This window comes from Plectropomus leopardus, chromosome 5 (assembly GCF_026936395.1).
Source record: "Plectropomus leopardus strain MGB_pleo_1.0 chromosome 5, ASM2693639v1, whole genome shotgun sequence".
Lineage (NCBI taxonomy): Eukaryota > Metazoa > Chordata > Actinopteri > Perciformes > Serranidae > Plectropomus > Plectropomus leopardus.
Genome location: NC_142180.1, coordinates 4,065,536 through 4,085,758, shown reverse-complemented (window position 1 = coordinate 4,085,758; position 20,223 = coordinate 4,065,536). Strand labels below are relative to the sequence as shown.

Genomic DNA, 20,223 nt, shown 5'->3' with positions numbered 1-20,223 from the left:
TAAAGAGAATGTGTGTGATTGGGATTCACGCCCGGGTCAAATGACTGCATTAGACACAGGTTTTTATCACCTCTGGCTCTGATTGGCATTGATGTGAAATCAACACCCAGGTGAACGCGGTAATTTCAGCTCGACTGGCAGGATGCAATGACGCACCATCACTAATTACCATCCATCTCCTCCAAAGCAACACTAAAACACTGATCCAAATACATCTGCAACTAGTTTGAAAGAGAATGAATAAGTAAGAGATATACAAAGAGAAGAAACAACTGAAACATTTTTAAGACCTCCATTCCTAATGCTGTCTACTGTTTACCTGTTCTTTGGCCCATCTGTGATGTCGCACAAACACACCAACAAAATCGTCTGCTGCAGCAGTGTGTTCACTGACAGTGAAAATGCAATCTATCACTTATGTTTAGTGGGTTTACCCGTGTTTGAAAAACCTGGGTACAAACGCTAATTTTAGTGGGAAACGGGTTTGGGTGCCACAGCATCCATTCCCTCCAACCTCAGATGACAAAGTCAGCTCATATACTACGTCACTTTACAAACATTGATAAGTATGAAATGTTCAAATTTAACAAATCTATGGTTTGCAGAAACATAACCGGGCTGTCAGTAAAAAAGGTAAAAAAAATATGGGATGAACATAATCTTTAAACCATGTTTTGTCTGTTACATTAGCTTTGATGCTTTACAGTAGTTGCTGGCTGAAGGTCATACTTCACCCACCCTTTTATTTGCCATGACATCACCTATTAAATTCCGCTGTCTCTCTCTCTGCCCCCTCTATCTTGGCAGCTCAGAGCCTGAAAACCACTGTTTTCTTTCTAAGTATACCAAGATAGAAACATTAATATTTCAGCCATAAAGAGAAAAATCACATTTGCTGGGCCATAAATGGCTGGGGCTTGACGATAGTGTGTTTTATTCTGGTGCAGTCGGCCTTGCCTGCGCGGCTCTCTCTCATATTGATGCAGAGTACAGGGAATGGCTCTCAGTGCCCTGCTCCTCAACTGAACCTCTAAATCTTAACACCTCCCTCTGTTTGGGACTTAGCTCTAGGACACATTTCTCTCCTGCTGTGTGTGTATGTGTGTATATAAGAACACAAATGAGTGTGTTTCTGTGTAAATGTCTCCATCTACAGGCTGTCATTGAAACAACAACAGCGTCTTCAAAACAAAACCAGATAGAATTTTTTTGGTGTTAGGATTATTTTGTCAACCTCCTCCTGTCTCAGAAATAACCAGAGTATAAAAGCAACACCTCTGTTACACAGACTCTGTTCAGGTTAAAGGGAGAGTGTGCTAGTTTGTGCATGAAAGCTTTTATAGTGCTCTAAGGGTGCGCATGCTATCAATGCAATCTAAAATCAATCTGTACAATTTCTCCATTGTTCTTCTAGGACAGGAGATCCTTTAGGGAGTTATAAAGGTTCCACTGGCTGCCTCGCACCCCGCAGGGATAAAGCCATTGATCTGATGTTACCGTACGCAGAGCTGTTCTACAGCCCCAACATCCATTCATTTATTGCTGCTATTGCATTTTTTGACAAGGAATTGGCCTAAATATACATTGCACATATTTATGTTAGTATAATAGAGTAAATGGATAATACTCCTCACTATTTGCTTCCAAATATTGAATCAAACTTAATAAGTGCATTAAGTACAATGTTATTGTAAGTATATTATACTGTAAGAATATTGAGGGCCAACCTCTGGCTCACCTGCTAGAGTGTGCACCCCATATGGCCGCAGTGGCCCTTTGCTGCATGTTAGCAAATTTTTAAACACATCTTAAACTGTACTGTCAACAAGTCTTAAAAAATCATAAATATTGAAAAAATATTTATAAAACATTTTGTGCAGACCCCAAACATGACATGAAATATATGAAGTATATTTAAATCATCTGCAGTCAATTTCAGTACCTTTGCTTTGAAAAACGCTACTTTTAACAGCTTCTCTAGGATATTGCAATTATTCAACAACAACAACAATATACACAAATTCTAATCCCAACAACTTAACTGCAAACTTAACTATTCATAACAGGTAAGATATCATTTCATTGTAGAGCTGCATGCAGTGTATTGATTTGCTCAGACCCCTCTCTCTGAAACAACTTCTGGAAGAGTGTGAGCTCTGTGCCTGGGAGGGCAGTTTCACACACACAGTAGCACATTTACACTGCCTGTGCAAGGCGGGAATATCACGCCATTATGCGGCTTCGCCGTTCTGTATATGATTGCGGAAAGGGGACACATTCGTCTTGCCTCTGAGCCAGGAATGGAGGCAGTAATAGCACCAAAACAAGGTCTGTGTAAAATGCAAAGCCGGAGAGAAGTGACCATGGGCAGCACAGGTGTGATGTTTTGAAATGTTTATGCGTGCAACCCACCGAAGGAGATTTAAAAACCAGCTGTTAGCATAGCCGCTAATTTTGAGAAGAACAGCAGCAGTAATTGCCCACAAACTGGTAAAACAATGAGGTTCAGGAGCTCCTTACACTCCGAGCAGAGGACGAGATCAGCTGTCATATAACAGAGAAGGTAAATGATACCAGCTGTTTGCGCATGGTAGATTTTTAAAATTGCGGTCAAAAATTCACTTGTCAAGACAAATTTTTGAGAATCTGCATACTTCACCCAGACAGCACAAAGATGTTGATCATTTGTTTTTAAAAAGGTTGATTTGCTCAATAACTGAAAAAGTCATGTTTAAACATGACTTTTTCCCTTAGACTGCAATAGTTTACATGAGGGCAGAATTCAAAATTCTGTCAAAAATTCTGTTTTTGAGATAAAAATGTAATGTAAATCTGTAATGTTACAAAACTTAATCTACCATAACAGCAAAGGTGTCTTTCTTTTCATGAACTCTGATGAACTTTGATTTCTTGCAAGTATATGTCTACAGCACCATTTCCAGTAAAACATTTTGATGCACTGTAGGCTCAATTTGTTTGATAAATCAAAAATCTGTATATTGTTTGTGTTCATGTCTGAAGATGCCCTGTCACAAGTTTTGTGTCGAATGAGCAAAAACTGTGGGAGGAGACAGCTTTAATAACTTTAACAGTTTTTGATAAAAGCAGAGTAATGTTCTTTATAATTTGTACCACAATGAAGTGTACAAAAGTTTCTTCACAACTGGGCCTACATTTTGGCGTGACTTATTATGAATTTTCAAACTTCTGAAATTTAGACAGCCGCTGTTGCACCACCAACAAGACCATTAGCTTGTGTTTTTAGCAGAGGAAGTTTGGCATGGAACTAGACCTAGGCGCAAAGTTTGGTTTATTTTTATTTATTGGAAGTTGGATTTAAAGGGCAACTAAATGACAATGAAGGTAATTAAATAACAAAACAAAAATCTCTCTCAAATAAATTAGATTTTTGAAATGATTCCATAAATCAGTTTCAAGTGAAATAAACAACATCTATTCATTATTGTAAAGCTATTTTCAGTCTATTTTATACCTTTCTAATGAATTCTGAAAAGCAATTTGCAGGCAGGCTTTTCAAAACCTTATTTCATTGTGTCATTTTGCTCCCTCTTTTATTTATTTCATGGCATATTTATTTCAGAATGACTCTTGCATTTCAGTTAACCTCAAGGGGAGTCTCCTATGCTCAGTAGAGATTAATTCAGAGAGCAATTAAAGGCTAGCACAGACTACGAGACCTTTGCCACAATTCGCCCATCTCAGACACGTCTTTGATCTGAGACTAAATCCCTCAAGTCGGCACAGAATCCACGCTCATGCCATTCAACAGTCTGAGACGAAAAAAAAGCAGGATCCAATGAAAGTGCTCAGGGACCCCGAGGCGGGAGGCACGCACGCACGCTTGCATGCATGCACGCTTGCATGCACGCACGCACGCTTGCACGCACGCACGCTTGCACGCACGCACGCTTGCACGCACGCACCCACACACGCACCCACACACGCACCCACACACGCACACAGAATTACGTTATTAATGTAACATGAAAGCAACTTCATTGGGAATGAAAAGACGACTGAGTGACATAATAACCAGCTCCTTCTGTATGCTGTTAATCTAATGTCTCCTCACAGTTTAGAAATAAATGTAGTTTAAAAGAAAAAGCAAGACGTCAGCCACAACCTGTAGTGATATTACAATTATTTAAATAAATAAAAAACACAACTTCCTGCCATATCTTCAGCCAGTAATACATAAACCAACACTAGGTGGGTTTCCATTACAGATTTGCGTAAAACTTGAGTGATGTTTTCAAAACACAATTGCAGATAACTGCGTTTCCACTGAGTGATGTTCTGCAACTTCTCTGCTCACAATAACATTCCAAGAAGCATGGCGATGGATGCTCAAAACATCAGCCGGTTTATTTCTATTACAGCCACTGCACTAGCCATTATTATTTCCAATCGAAGGCGACATAGGCGTGTTATGCAAGTGATAATGGAAGGACAAGCCCTTTATACGTGGGAGTTATTTTAGCAATAAAATTAACAAAGACAAACAGTCAGTTTTGCATTTTGCACAGTTTTACAGTTGAAACAGTAGAGTTTTGAAAATGACCAATTTTAAAACATACAACCATTAGTTCAATGTTGACACGTTACTGGTTGTGTTCAAAAGACTGGACCACAGGTCTGTTGTAGTGGAGTCAAAGAACATTTCCTCCAGCTCTCTGTGATCTTTTCACGTGTTCATTTGTACAGATGAGGCAGGGCGGCTCGGTGGCACATACCTCAGGGTGGATAGCTTTCAGTATGTGGATAAACCTGCAGGCTTTTCCACTGTATATATGGACACCATATCTTTAGTGATATGCAGTGTGACTGCATCAGTAACAGCTTTGCAGCGGTTACTTTCCTGTCATATGGGACAGAATGGGAAAATGATTCCACTAATGTCGGCTACTTTTTACCAGGTGTTTGAGGGCTGACGCAGTCTTGTGCATCTTGGAGTGAGACACATTTCTCCCACTCGGCTGCATGCTTATGTTTGTGATGTGGAAATAAATTGGTCGTGCTTCTGCACAATGGTTTGTTTGAGACCTGATGCTGCAAAACTGAGCCAGCTCCAAACGACAGACGAGTCTGTGCCTTTTTTGGGAACGTACTCTTCATTGTCATCAACACTTGTCATGTTGTTGTGTGTCTGCATTTCTAGGACAGGGGTATTTAACTAAAATTCAGAGGGGTCCAGTTGTTAAAATTTCCTCCCAGCAAAGGTCCGAACCTCACACCTTAAAATCATTTTCACGATTAATTGAACATTTTCACCTCGGTTACGATTAATGAACAATTATTTTGCTTTTTCTTCTTTTCTATTTCTTGTGGTTTGTTTTTTGCCCTCATAGTTCACTGACACAGTTTCATTTGACCATGGTGTGTTGGAGTGTAATAAACATATGATTTACTATTATTTATTAAATTTTCCAGCATTATATAAAAAAGCTTAATTTTACACAAACTTCAGGTAAATTTAAGTACAAACCCCAATTCCAATGAAGTTGGTAAGTTGTGCAAAATGTAAATCAAAACAGAATACAATGATTAAAGAATCCTTTTCAACCTATATTCAACTGAATACACTACAAAGACAAGATATTTCATGTTCAAACTGATAAACTTTATTCTTTTTATGCAAATATTCACTCATTTTGAATTTGATGCCTGCAACATGTTCCAAAAAAGCTGGGACAGGGGCATGTTTACCACTGTGTTACATCACCTTTCCTTTTAACAACACTCAATAAGCGTTTGGGAACTGAGGACACTAATTGTTAAAGCTTTGTAGATGGAGTTCTCTCCCATTCTTGCTTGATGTACGACTTCACTTGCTCAACAGTCCAGGGTCTCTGTTGTCGTATTTTGTGCTTCATAATGCGCCACACATTTTCAATGGGAGACAGGTCTGGACTGCAGGCAGGCCAGTCTAGTACCTGCACTCTTTTCCTACGAAGCCACGCTGTTGTAACACGTGCAGGATGTGGCTTGGCATTGTCTTGCTGAAATAAGCAGGGATGTCCCTGAAAAAGACATCGTTTGGATGGCAGCAAAGTCAGTCAGACCACAGCACACTTTTCCACTTTGCCTCAGTCCATCTCAGATGAGCTCAGGCCCAGAGAAGCCGGCGGTGTTTCTGGGTGTTGTTGATATATATGACCCACCACCAGAAAACTCGCAACAAGTCGGCCCCCCACAAGTTGTGTAAACAAAGAAAAATCTTCTTTTTTTTTCAATTAGTGATTTCGTTTTTTTTGCAGAATATGCAAGTTGAAATCACGAAGAAGCCATTTTATGCTTCAAATAACAGTATTGGGGGGCCTTAAAACCATAAACTTTGTATTATGGCTACTTGAGCAGCCGCTCCTGCATTTAAAGTAGGCTAGTAACTCTTACTGCTACTTCTGGAAGTTGTGTGTATTTTCATCATTGAATGAAGATGGAGCAGGAAAAACGCATTGCAGAAGAACTAAATCGGGGCTGTTACGGTGCAAATCTTTGGCAGTACTTCTTCAAGAAACCAGATATTCTAGTCATGCCAACGCCAATCTCACTTCTGATTCTGAACCCGAACTAGAAGATGAAACTGAAGAAATTACCAAGAGCAAAATGCTATGGAAAAAGAAAGGAGAATTCTCTCCTTGGGATACAGTTGTGTATATAGAATGGATTCTTTAGCGGCCGAAAGAGAGTGGCAGGACATGCAAATGAATGGATACCTTGAGGTGAACAGGCGTACAGTAGTTACTTCTGAGATGACTACATCCACCAAAAAGCCTGTGTCGAAAAGAAAGCACCCCCGAACTTGTTAACTGATCAGAAGCAATGAAGTCTGCAGGAATACTTTCCCTTGCCGCCTGAGGGATTGAAGGTCATGGGCATTCAATGTTGGTTTTCGGCCTTGCCGCTTATGTGCAGAGATTTCTCCAGATTCTCTGAATCTTTTGTTGATATTATGGACTGTAGACGATGAAATCCCTAAATTTCTTGCAACTGTACGTTGAGAAACGTTGTTCTTAAACTGCTGGACTATTTGCCCATGCAGTTGTTCACAAAGTGGTGAACCTAGCCCCATTCTTGCTTGTGAACGACTAAGCCTTTCTGGTCCTTTTATACCCAATCATGACACTCACCTATTTCCAATTAACCTGTTCACCTGTGGAATGTTCCAATCAGGTATTTTTTGAGCATTCCTCAACTTTCCCAGTCTTTTGTTGCCCCTGTCCCAGCTTCTTTGGAGCATGTTGCAGGCATCAAATTTAAAATGAGTTAATATTTGCAAGAAAACAATGAAGTTTATCAGTTTGAACATTAAATATCTTGTCTTTTTGTATTCAATTGAATCTAGGTTGCAAGGCTGTCATGGGCAACTATTACTTTACAAGGTTCTATGTGACATCTGCCCCTGGTAATAATAATGAGAGCTCAGTGCGAGCGGCTGGATGAGACATGGAGAGATGCTTCCAGGTGTTTCTAAATAATTCATCAAAAGTCTGATTAAACGTGAAACTAACATAAAGTAGTCTGTAGAAGAAGTCTAAAGAAGTCACTTTCCACGTTTAAAATGTGTCTGTTTCAGACACTTTGGTGCTGTGAGGAGAAGCTTGGCTGTCTGTCTGTCTCACTGCACTGCTGTCAGACCATCAGCTGTTTGATCCACGATAATGAAGCTGGGGAAACACATACGACTCGCTTGTCAAATACTCAGCGGTATTCTAGAGACAAAGTTGTTCACTTTATTACATGATTGCTGTCGCAGTGTTTTGCTGTGAGATTTTCCTCGGTGTCATGAGAGCGTGAGACAGAGCCCAAAAGCGTGAAACACACAGCAGATGCGTGGGAGTTGGCAGCCCCAGTGGAGAAAGGATTAACAGAATTTTTAAACAACTGAAATAACTGACATGGGTAAGATTACGTTGGTTAGCGGTTCTGAATGTCAGTTTCCATTATTTTATGATCAATTGCCCAGCCCTGCTCCATAAAAATTCTTGATCTTATTCTTACATTTTATTACAACTTGGCCACTTGTCTGGACAGGACAATGTTTCAGTCTGGATACAGACCGCAGTTTGCCAGTTGGTGATGCCTGTTCTAGGAGGTACACGCGCGGGTGAGGGTGCAGCCCACCATGAACTACTGAAACCCAAATAGAGCAGCAGAGGAAATTAAGGAGTAAATCTTTTATTTCAAAAAACATAAATAGCCATATCCTTTCTTTCTTATTTAAGAAAATAATGCTTAAGTAGTTTCAGAAAGAGGCCGTCAATCTGCTCCTAAGCCAGCATCTATAGCAGCTGGCTGTACATGATTCTTTGAGGCAGTGTAACCTTGTGGAATGTGATGTTGTTAAATGTACTTTGGCTCAGGCCTAAAGACTTCCTTCAAGAGCTCCTGCTGAGCAGCAGACACTCCCTGATGTTGGCAAGCACTGACCTGGAAAAGCCTAAAACCACCCCACACACACACACAGTGGGAGCTCAATGAGCACCACGGCTTCTGTGTGAGGGGACCAGTGCACAATGCCACTTCCATCCATTTTAGCAGCATGGCCTCACACGAAAACATGGCAGTCAAGGCAACATGACATCCATCAAAAATGGTCGAAGGATATACACTTTTAGGGAGAGAATAAAGACAAAGCTTAATAGCTTATAAAGTGTGAAGCGTGAAGGTTAGAGGACACTGTTGAAATGTTTCCATTCAGTGTTTTTTAAAAACAGAGAGTCAAACACTCCATGATAAATCATACTACAATAACTTATTTCTTTAATTATTTTCTTTTCTAACTGCCATTTAAGTTCTTTGGGGGAAGTCATATTTTATAAGGACGGAGGTATGTAGTAAGGTAAATTGCTAAGACTAAAAATACAATATAACGCAATATACATAAACTAAACTGACAAAGTACTTCGCCCTTATATTTTCCTTGATGGGAGTTTATGCAGTCTTTCACAACCCCTTATTAATGGCATGATGTCAAATATGCAAGGCCGTCATGGGCAAATATTACTTTACACGGTTCTATGTTTTTGCAAACTTTAAACATGGCAGGGATTTAAATCAAAGTGTACAGGCAAAGAAATGTTATTCAAATCTAGAATCAGCACCTCACCATTGTATGTTAAGTTGAAGTAACAGTTTACATCCATGTCTGTGAAAACAAGGACGGTTAACACTCATCTTGGACCTTTTTGTTATAAAATGTCATTACCTAATTCTTTTATCCTATTAGGCATTTGTGTGGCATTGTGTCATAATTACATATGAATTCTGAGTTTTGTCCAGAAGCATGTTTTGCCAGGCCATGCTGACCTTGACCTTTGAGCACCAAATTCTACTCAATAGGTGGGTTTCCATTAAAAATATGCCCAAAACTAATGCAATATTTCTGAATGTCAATAAAACACAACTGCGAGACAATTGCGTTTCCACTGAGAGATGTTCTGTGACTTCTCTGGCAATAACATGCTAAGAAGCATGGTGATGGATGTTATAAACATAAGCAGCTTTATTTCTATTGCAGCCACTGCACTAGCCGTCATTATTTCCTGTCCAGGGACACGTAGGCGTGTTATGGAGTGAAAATGGAAAGGCAAGCCCTTTATACGTAGGAGCGGCCACATATGAGGGATTTCTGGGAGCTGATAGTCCACGATTTCACAGAGGAATTGTGGATTCAAAACTTCCAGACGATCCGCAAAACTTTGGAAGCGTTATGTGATTTAATAACACCTCTTGTAGCTCCTGCTGCATCATGAAGGAGCCAGTTCCTACTGACAAATATTTTGGCATAGCACAGTGTGACCTAGAAAAGCCAAAAAAAGTGTTTCCATTGCAGTTTTGCAAAATATGGTGTTTCGAATTGCCTGCAATACCACCTCATGTGAGTGTAAAACTTTTCTTGCAATAAATTGGAGTTTGTTTTTTGTTTTGTTTTTCTCGAAATGTACGTGTTTCCCTTAGGTGTATTTCATATGCGCAATTTCAGTTTGCACAATTTAAAAGTTAATGGAAAGCTGCCTAGAGAGATAAATTAACTGTCACATAAAGGCAGCACTATTGCAAGAGGCTACATTGTCATAGAAATATTGAAGTTACGTGAAAGATGGGCCCATTAAAATCAATGAGCTTAGTTTTGTCGATTTACTGCAACACACTGATAGAAAATTATATCATATTGTCACAAGTTAAAAAAAACTTTATCTGAGACCTGTAACTGAGACCAGCTGTCCCGAAGCTTTTCTGAACTGGAATTTTTTTTGCGCACCATCTTGAAACTGTGTATTTTGTTTTGTAAGTGGCTGCTTTAAACGATGCAATTTTTCATGTTTCAGTGTTTTTGATTTTGCCTTCTATCTTTTGTGTTAAATAATGAACAGGACTGAAGGAAGATTTAAAGCAATGGAAAAGCCATAGTTCACTTTGTTTATATTTTTTAAGCTCTGTACCTCATTCAGACTTAGAACAGGGTGGTAGGATTAAGAGATTTTGATCTTTCAAATACTTTCTCAAATATGGCATTGTGCTGCTCTCAGACTGTAGTGTTTGCATACTGGCTTGGTAACACATTATTTGTTTAAATTGTGGATCTAAAACTTCCAGATGATCCGCTCAGCTTTTGAAGAGGTATGTGATGAAATAACAGCTCTTGTAGCTCCTGCTGCATCATGAGGGAGCCAGTTCCTTCTGACAAGCACACAGCCATAGCACCATGTGACCAAGAAAAGCCGAAAAAGTGTTTCCATTTCAGTTTGTAAAATAATGCTTTTTCAAGTCGTCTGAAATACCACTTTATGCGAGCGTAAAAACTTTTTTGCAATTAAAAAAAAAAAATCTAAATTGACCTGTTTTATTTGGCATATTTTATATTTGCAACTTCATTTTGCTCCATTTGAGGGTTAATGGAAACTGACCTAATGTGGTCTCTCAAGATTTTGTTTAGATACTGTGTTCACGAGAATTATATAGAAAAAATGTAACACTGACCTTGAACTTTGACGTCCAAAATCGAATCAATTCATTTTTGAGTCCAGGTGAAAGTTTTGAGCCAAATTTAAAGAATTCTTTTTTCCCTCAAGGTGTTTTTGAGATATCATATTCAAAAGAATGAACAGACAAGGCAACAATGATCTTGACCTTTGATCACCAAAATCAGTTCATTGTTGCATCCAAGTGAACTTTTGTGCTAAATTTGAGGACACTCCCTCCCACTCTGGAGATATTATTTTCATTCAAATAAGACGGAGGGATGGAGGGATGAGGGGACGGACAACCTGTAAACATAATGCCTCCAGCCATGGCTATTGCCGGCATGGAAGCATTAAAAACGTAAGATAATCCTAAAAATCTTAGTTATGTCTGACCACTCACTTGGTTAAGGCTGAGTAATAAAAACCAACAAGACACTTTTTAAGTAGCTAAAAGTGGATAATCAGTCTTCATTTGGATTTTGGTTTTAAACCGAAAGATAACAAAGTAGGAGAGATTCTGTTCATTTTGGCCAATAGCTACATCCCCGTTATTAAGAACCATTCTCTAAATGAGGGGAACACAATGAAAACAAGATGTTCCAAATGTTGACATAGCTTTCTTTTGGGGACATGATTTGCAGTTGAAAAAATGCAATAAACCACAAAATATGTTATCGAAATACTCAGCATATTGCAACATGTTTAAAAATGCAATAATATTGTATCTTGACTTGTGGGGCCTCTGATGATTTCAAACCCTACTGCAGAGTACAACTTAATAAACACTGTGGGTATGGTAAGAGGAGCTCACTGGCAATAGTGAATTTCCAGTTGTAACACACATACACACACACTTGTATGGAATCAGTTGTCTAATCTGCAGCAGAACTAAACAATTAGTATTACTTAAGAGAATGTGATCCATTATTAGTGATGACACTTACCAAGGATAATGATAAAAAAATAAAAAGAATAATTTCAAAAATACTATGATGGTTACCGTGACAATGAGCAGGATTCCTTTCAGCAGGGTAAGCAGTGAGGTGATTGGCTGGATGACTGTGTGGGCCAGTAAGATAGCCAGAGTGAGAATCCAGGTGAAGGCCGGGATCACATAGATGTGTCTGTGGAGAAAACACAGAAGCAGTCAGACATTTGCATGCTTTCATTTACATTCACATTTTATAACAGCTGGGGGACACATACTTATATCCCGATCACCTGCACACTCCTCATCAACAAACAAACATTACCCAACTGCTGGGACATTTTTAAGCTTTTTTTTCATAAAAGCTTTTATTTTTGTAAATGTTACGATTACATCACGATAGAGCACTTCAGAGTCCGTACTAGGGTAAAATTAAAAAAAAAAATCATAGCTGGTCCAAAGTTTTCTTAATCATATAAGTCAGAGCCATTCAGAGGAAAATTTAGAAACAGCAAGGTCAACGAGGATTAAACAGTCCGACCTGACTGTAAAACAGCGATCAGCAGAAAGAAAATGCTACATTAAAAATGAGGCAGACACAGACTACTGTGTGCTTCACATCTTCACCGTCAGGTGAGGGAGAGTTTGGTGTGCCTCTGAAAGCTTTTTTAGCTGCGGAGACACTTGAGTTTGTAAAAGTTTCAACAGTTATCCAAAACTACAATCTGTGTCCAGTGTTCTAAACATGTTTGCGTTACAAAGCTGCTCGCACTGACACCGAGTGGCTTTACTCCATCAATAAGCCCATTAATAAACGTTGGTTAATGTTAGCCCCATGAGTTCTCCTATCACAGTTTGTGTTAATCAATCCCAGGCGCAGCAGCAATCTTATGATAAACAGAAATAGAAAGAGGGGCTGAGCAAATTAATATGCTGTGTGCAGCTGTACAAGAAAATGAGTCAAAGTTAAAGTTGCAGTGATTGGACAAAATTGCAAGGTCGTGCAGAATTCACACTTATTGGCTGAATTTGCGTTAACTGTCCCAATTGCAGCATCATGAAATCCTGAAGGGACTTTATGGCTTCATCCTTTAACACCTGCGCTGACAGCAGCTTTATTGTGCTGCATTCAGACGCCTTTTATTAGCATTTCGCCTCTGAAACCTGAGAAAATGCTTTTGCTTCTTTAAAAAACACAAGAAAAAACATAATGAACAATTTGGCAAGAAATGTCCTGCAAATGTTCTGAAGAAAGGTGACAAGGAAATGATCTGAAAATTAGCTGGGGGGATTATTAGACATTATTAAAAACAAGGGAACGTCCTGAAAACCACATATATAGTTTTCTTATAATATTATATATTTAAAAATTTTGTTACAGAAAAATGAAAAGCAATATTTTATTTAACACTTCATTGAGGTCTTGGCTTATTTTCTAATTACTAATTACTAATTACTAATTACTAATTACTAATACTAATTACTAATTACTATTACTAATTTGATTTTAGGCCATTTCTTGCTCATCACACTTTTCTGATGTTTTTGAGAGAAATCAGGCTAATTTGCTCAGGATTCAGAGGGTTAAAAACTGTTGTTGGACAGTTTGAACACTGACAAACCCAGGCACGCACATGCACTCACAGGTGTAGATATCTGACCTCATGTCCTTAACTAAAGCCACAGTTTTGTAATGTAATGTCATTTGCACATAAAATGGAGATTCAGTCCCACTGTCAGGACACAAGTCCTGTACTTAAGAAAAATTCAGAGATACTTACACTTCACTTAAGTATTTCCACTGGATGCTGATTCCAAATTCTACTCAAATTCACTCAAAAGACACATATTCAGCAGTTCTACATTCTGATATTGCTGCTTTGTACTGATTCTATGTACTTATTCCCACACTGACTAAACCAAAGGTTCAGAAGCCACACAGTGGATTAGCACTTATTTGAAATGAGTTTGAAATACATTATGTATTTCTATTCAGTTTTGACTCCTGGTCGTTTCCTTTTCTAAACTGTTGTTGTAGAATTTCAAGTGGCCTGACTTCATGAATTAAGGCTCAGAGTGCAATGTGGGCACATTGTGCGCGGTCCATATAAAACAGTTATTATACTGCACATTATCTGTCTGCAGGCAGGCCTGTGTGTGGATGTGCACATGCTTTTCCTTGTATAGAAATGCATGGAATGTTCAAGTGAATACTAAACATGTGGTTGTGGCATTTTGTAACAATTTCATAATGTGCAGTTGTGCAATGTAAGCCCATAGATTTGGTATAAAGGATAAAACATCCAGGTAGAGATAAAAATCCTAACAACATTGCTCTGAAACCAGGTTCTTCTCTTATTTATGCTGCTGTGTTCACATTGTGGTGGTGCTGAATGTGGTGCATGACAAACCAGATGTTTGCTGTTTTCAGAAGGAGAGCAACAGCAAACTCTGCCCACGAATATATTTTATCAATCCCACAGATGCAACAATAAAAAAAAAAAAAGCTGAATATTTCTGGCTGTTTTTCCCCCACAATTATAAAGACAACTCCTGTTGAAGCATCTGTGTAAAAAAAAGAAGCCACATATTTTTGTGTACCTTCTCTTTGTACATCTTTTTTCAATGAATACAATGAATACGTTTGAATATATTCTTTTTGGAATCCATGATTAAAGCCTTTGCTGGTGTGGCAAATTTTAGTTTGGTTGAGAAGTTCTGTATGTATTTTTCTTGGAATATTAATAAAATATAGTGCATTACATAATAAAAGTTTTTATGCCTCAATGTAAGCAATGGCCTTGGCCGGAGGGATTAAGTTTTTGGATTGTTCATGTGCCTGTCTGTTCCTCTCATTCTCTTGAACATGATATCTCAAGATCACCCTGATGGAATTTCTTTACATTTGGCATAAAGGTCCATGTTGCCCTGACGATGAACGGATTAGGTTTTTATGGTCAAAGGTCCGTATGACTTGCGGCCGTATGTCTTGGACACTCGGGTGAAGAGAGGGGCGGAGCTGTCACCACCACCTGGTGGTGAGTTGGCTCCGATGGTGGGGGAGGACGCCGGTCAGACCTGGCAGACCCAAACGCATTGTGAGGGTCTGCTGGGAACGTCTGGCAGAGTCTCCCGTCAGAAAGAGCTTCAACTCCCACCTCTGGGAGAGCTTCAACCATGTCCCGGGGGAGGCGGGGGACATTGAGTCCGAGTGGGCCATGTTCCGTGCCTCCATTGCTGAGGCGGCCGACTGGTGCTGTGGCCGTAAGGTGGTCGGTGCCTGTCGGGGCGGCAACACCCGAACCCGCTGGTGGACACCGGTGTTAAGGGGTGCCGTCAAGCTGAAGAAGGAGTCCTATCGGGCCTTTTTGGCCTGTGGGACTCCAGAGGCAGCAGACAGGTACCGACAGGCCAAGCAGAATGCAGCAGCGGCGGTCGCCGAGGCGAAAACCCGGGCGTGGGAGGAGTTCGGTGAAGCCATGGAAAACGACTTCCGGACGGCTTCGAAGAGGTTCTGGACCACCATCCGGCGTCTCAAGAGGGGGAAGCAGTGCTCTGTCAACACTGTGTATGGTGGGGACGGGGGGCTGCTGACCTCGACTCGGGACGTTGTGGATCGGTGGAAGGAATACTTTGAAGACCTCCTCAATCCCACCGACACACCTTCCGGTGAGGAAGCAGGGCCTGGAGACTTGGGGGTGGGCTCCTCTATCTCTGGAGCTGAGGTTGCCGAGGTGGTCAAAAAGGTCCTTGGTGGCAGGGCCCCGGGGGTGGACGAGGTCCGCCCGGAGTTCCCCAAGGCCCTGGATGTTGTGGGGCTGTCGTGGCTGACATGACTCTGCAACATTGCATGGACATCGGGGGCAGTGCCCTTGGACTGGCAGACTGGGGTGGTGGTCCCTCTTCTTAAGAAGGGGGACCGGAGGGTGTGTTCCAACTACAGGGGGATCACACTCCTCAGCCTCCCTGGTAAGGTCTATTTGGGGGTACTAGAGAGGAGGTTCCGCCGGATAGTCGAACCCCAGATTCAGGAGGAGCAATGCAGTTTTCGCCTTGGTCGTGGAACTGTGGACCAGCTCTGGACCCTTGGCAGGGTCCTTGAGGGTGCATGGGAGTGGTGAAGAGGGAGCTGAGCCAAAAGGCAAAGCTCTTGATTTACCGGTCGATCTTCGTTCCTACCCTCACCTATGGTCACGAGCTTTGGGTAGTGACCGAAAGAACAAGATCGCGGGTACAAGCGGCTGAAATGAGTTTCCTCCGTAGGGTGGCTGGGCTCTCCCTTAGAGATAGGGTAAGAAGCTCGGTCATCCGGGAGGAGCTCGGAGTAGAGCCGTTGCTCCTCCGTGTTGAGAAGAGCCAGATGATGTGGCTCGGGCATCTAATTGGGATGCCTCCAGGACGCCTCCCTGGTGAGGTGTTCAGGGCACGTCCCACCAGTAGGAGGCCCCAGGGAAGACCCAGGATACGCTGGAGAGACTACGTCTCACAGCTGGCCTGGGAACGCCTCGAGGTCCCCTGGGAAGAGCTGGACGAAGTGGCCGGGGATAGGGAAGTCTGGGCTTCCCTGCTTAGGCTGCTGCCCCCGCGACCCGACCCCGGATAAGCGGAAGAATAATGGATGGATGGATGGTCAAAGGTCAAGGTTAATAAAGCTGCATCCATCTTATTCTCATGCACACAATTGCAAGAAAGCCTTGAGGGAATTTCTTTAAATTTGGCATAAACGTCGACTTGGAATCAAGGGTAAACTCATTAGATTTTAGTGGTCAAAGGTCAAGGTTACTATGACCTTGCATCCATGTCGCTTTGGAAACACAATATCTCAAGAACAACTTGAGGAAATTTCTTCAATTTTGGCAAATTCATCCAGTTGGAATGATTTAATTTCAGTGGTCATAGGTTGTCAAAGGTCACTGTGACCTCACAAAACTTTTTTTTGGCCATAACCCAAGAATTCACACACTAATTATGACCAAGTTTCACATAATATCTAATGGTATTACAAGATTAAATGAGGATTCTGTCTGTAATTCAAAGCCATAATTTAGGGACAGAAGGAGAGATGTTACACAGCAACAGTTCTTGCATGAAAATATTAACTTTTGTTGCAGTGGCCTTGACTTGCATGACAACTTGACACACACAAGACACAAAATATGAAACCAGGTTCCAGAGTGTCACCTTCTGAAAATGCAACCCCTTCTGTCGCCGTGTAAATTGGCAATGCACAGATCCTGTGGGAATGGTGCCATCACAGTCACACTTCACGCATGTGCGTGATGCTCTTCTATGGTGTCATTACAAAGTTATCCCGCCAACTACTGACCTGACATGCATACTACAGCGCTTTGGGTTGATTTTGCGGATCCATGTACACAAGGATCATTGTCACAATGTTATCATTTGAACGGCGATTTTTTTTTTAAACGCAAAGGAAAGACTTTTCTGTTTTAAACAGGTCCGTTCTCATCTAAACATGGCCATAGTGAAACTAATCTTGGGTGTCCACCTTGAAACTGTGCTAATTGTACAGATCTTCTGTGCTGCTGGACTGAAGATGTGTGTGAAGCATCCATGTTTAAGAGTATATGGCTATGTTGCAGCAACATCCATGTCAACTGTTACAACTGTAACACAGCTACAAATAAGTCTGGACAGACATTGATGTAGACTGTGGATTTGTTGCAGAGATGATAATTCTAGTTTAATATTAGATTACCACTAAAATGATCATGTACTAATCACAAGATGTAACTACAATCTATGCAAAAAGTTTTGTTATGCGCATTTCAGTTTTATACACAATTGACAGATTAATATGATTACCAAGAGTAATAATTGTTACAAGAGGACATATGTATATCAGTTAATAATTAAAAATAATGAAATAAACAAATGCATTTAAAGTTATGGTCAACTGTTCTAAAAATTACAATCAGGAGTAAGATTAAATTTCAGCAGCTGTAGAAACAAAGGCGAGCTTGTATTCATTTTAATAAAACACATGGGATTTAACTGATACTTAATGGTTTATGATTATACTTCAGTTCTCTAATATTGTAAGCTCAATAGAAAATGAGCACTTTATAAACCCCAAACTCTGCAGAAAGAATATTATGAGACAATAATCTGGTCCCTGGGTTGAAATTGAATCGCAGTAATGCTTTCAAGCTTGCAGAGCCCTGACACCCACTATCCTCCAGCAGCGGGACTGAGAGGAGAGTTTTTGTGCAGAAACCTGCAGTAACCTATTGATTGCTGCCCTTGGGGAGGGGGAATAAGGTGGTTTATCCAAAGGAGGCTGGCCAAGGTTTTTTCACTCCAGTAACCCTGCCTTCCCACTCCCACAACGCATCGCAGCATCTCCTCTGGTGCCAAGCAGGCCGATAATGAAGCACCCAGGCGACCTGCAGAGTTTGAATAATATTATTTCCGTTAAGTATTTACTGGGGCATGACAAAATAAATTAGTCCTGTTAACTGATAAATGTAATTATAGGCTTGGGAGAGAAGGCGTGTGGTGAGGAGAGACAACGATCACTTGACGGCTAACGGTGCTGCATTGATTCTAGATTCAGTGACTTGAGAGTGCAGTAGGAGTTCAGCAACAACATCAGTTTAGTAACACACTACTCAGTGTAAACAACTTTAGGTTAAACAAAGCAGTATTTATTGTATATCTACACATTATTATAATGAAGACTGTCCTAATGACGTCTAAGTGAATCATTTTTGTGATAAAAGAAAAGTTTTCTGTTGGGAGCATGACAGCTTTAACTCATACTACAACAAGAAGTCAGGTAAGAAACCTAAACATGAGTCCTTTAAAGGTCCAGTGTATAGGATTTAGAGGGATATATTAGCACAGACTGAATAATAATTTTCTTTAGTCTATAAGCACCTGAAAAACAATATTATGTTTTCATTACTTTAGAATGAGTCACTTTTATCTACAAAGGGAGCAGGTCCTTCTTTATGGAGATCGTCATTTTGCACTGCCATGTTTCTACAGTAACCCAGAGTGGACAAACCAAACACTTAGTCCAGCTACAGTCCATGCAGGTGGAGATATTCACAATATCTTTGTGGGAGAAACAACCATGTCATGTATGTATGATGGCGCTGAGCAAACTCTGCCCTAAAGGGATAGTTCAGGATTTTTGAAAATTTAACAAATTTACCAAAAGAAAGAAAGTATAATGAAAATTTGAAACATGCAATGGCATGTGATTCTGGTTGTGACTGACAGTGCCAGCAACATGATAAGCTCATTTTGCCTCCTCCCTGGCACTGAGGAAGAGGATAGTGACGTGACCGCAGGTGCCAGCAGCAGTAGCAGCAGCAGCCGCAGCACTTTGACCAGAGCAGAATGAAATCTGAGTGGAGGGTGGAGCGATAATTAGCGGAGCAGCCTGCATCGCCTTGGGCGGGCAGAATATACAGCTCCGTGCGCGAGGAGCGGGAGTTATCAAAATCATATTTTAGCATACTATTTAGCTGTAAAATAAGAAAGTCTGCTCTGGCCTACATGCAGTATTTTTTCGGTTCTGTTTCCAACATGGCAGCCGGGTCACATAGTTGTCATGTATTTGAATAACATTAAAATATTCTACATTTATTCTCCTTTCACTGTAAATGCTTCAATGTAAATTTTTCAGTAGGCACGCTTCCATAACAGATTTGCCCAAAAATCAATTTTAGAAATGTCTATAAAACACAATTGTGAGACGACTGTGTTTCCACTGAGTGATGTTCTGCAACTTCTTGTATTTGATGCAGTAACACCTCTTGTAGCACCTGCTGCATCAGGCCAAAGGGATACAGTTCCTACCGACAAGCACACGCCAGAGCATCATGTGACATAGAAAAGATGTTGTCCAAAAGTTAGACGCAGCTAGAGCTACAAAAAAATCTGAGAACACAATGATTTGATTCATTTAAAAGAACACAAGTGCATGTAGAGACAACCATACTCATGGTGTCAATTAGGCCAGTTTGCTGAAAGTATTGGCTGCAGAGTTCAGTGAAGTGAGTGACAGATGAGAAAGCTTCCAGCTAATTATCTGAGTATTCATTAGCAGAGATTTAAATTTCAGAATGGGCTCAGTCATCTAACACAACTTAAAAATAAAAAAATAAATCCTTATAATCTGAAAATGGAATATTTTTGCCTCTGGAAACATTGTGTTTGTATGTGTGTGTGTGTGTGTGTGTGTGTGTGTGTGTGTGTGTGTGTGTGTGTGTGTGTTTGTTTGGTCTAATTAAAATGAATGCTGTAAGTTGATGCAATGCTTTCTGAGGCTCCCAC

The 20,223-nt window shown here is 40.5% G+C and overlaps 1 protein-coding gene across 1 annotated transcript in view; it reads right to left on the bottom strand.

The window, feature by feature from the left end:
- LOC121962746 (uncharacterized) overlaps positions 1-20,223 on the bottom strand; it is a 132,054-nt gene that overhangs the window by 67,892 nt on the left and 43,939 nt on the right. Inside the window, exon 8 of the mRNA XM_088077390.1 lies at positions 11,989-12,112. Coding sequence (XP_087933516.1) covers positions 11,989-12,112 — 124 coding nt within the window. The remainder of the gene's footprint in view (positions 1-11,988; positions 12,113-20,223) is intronic.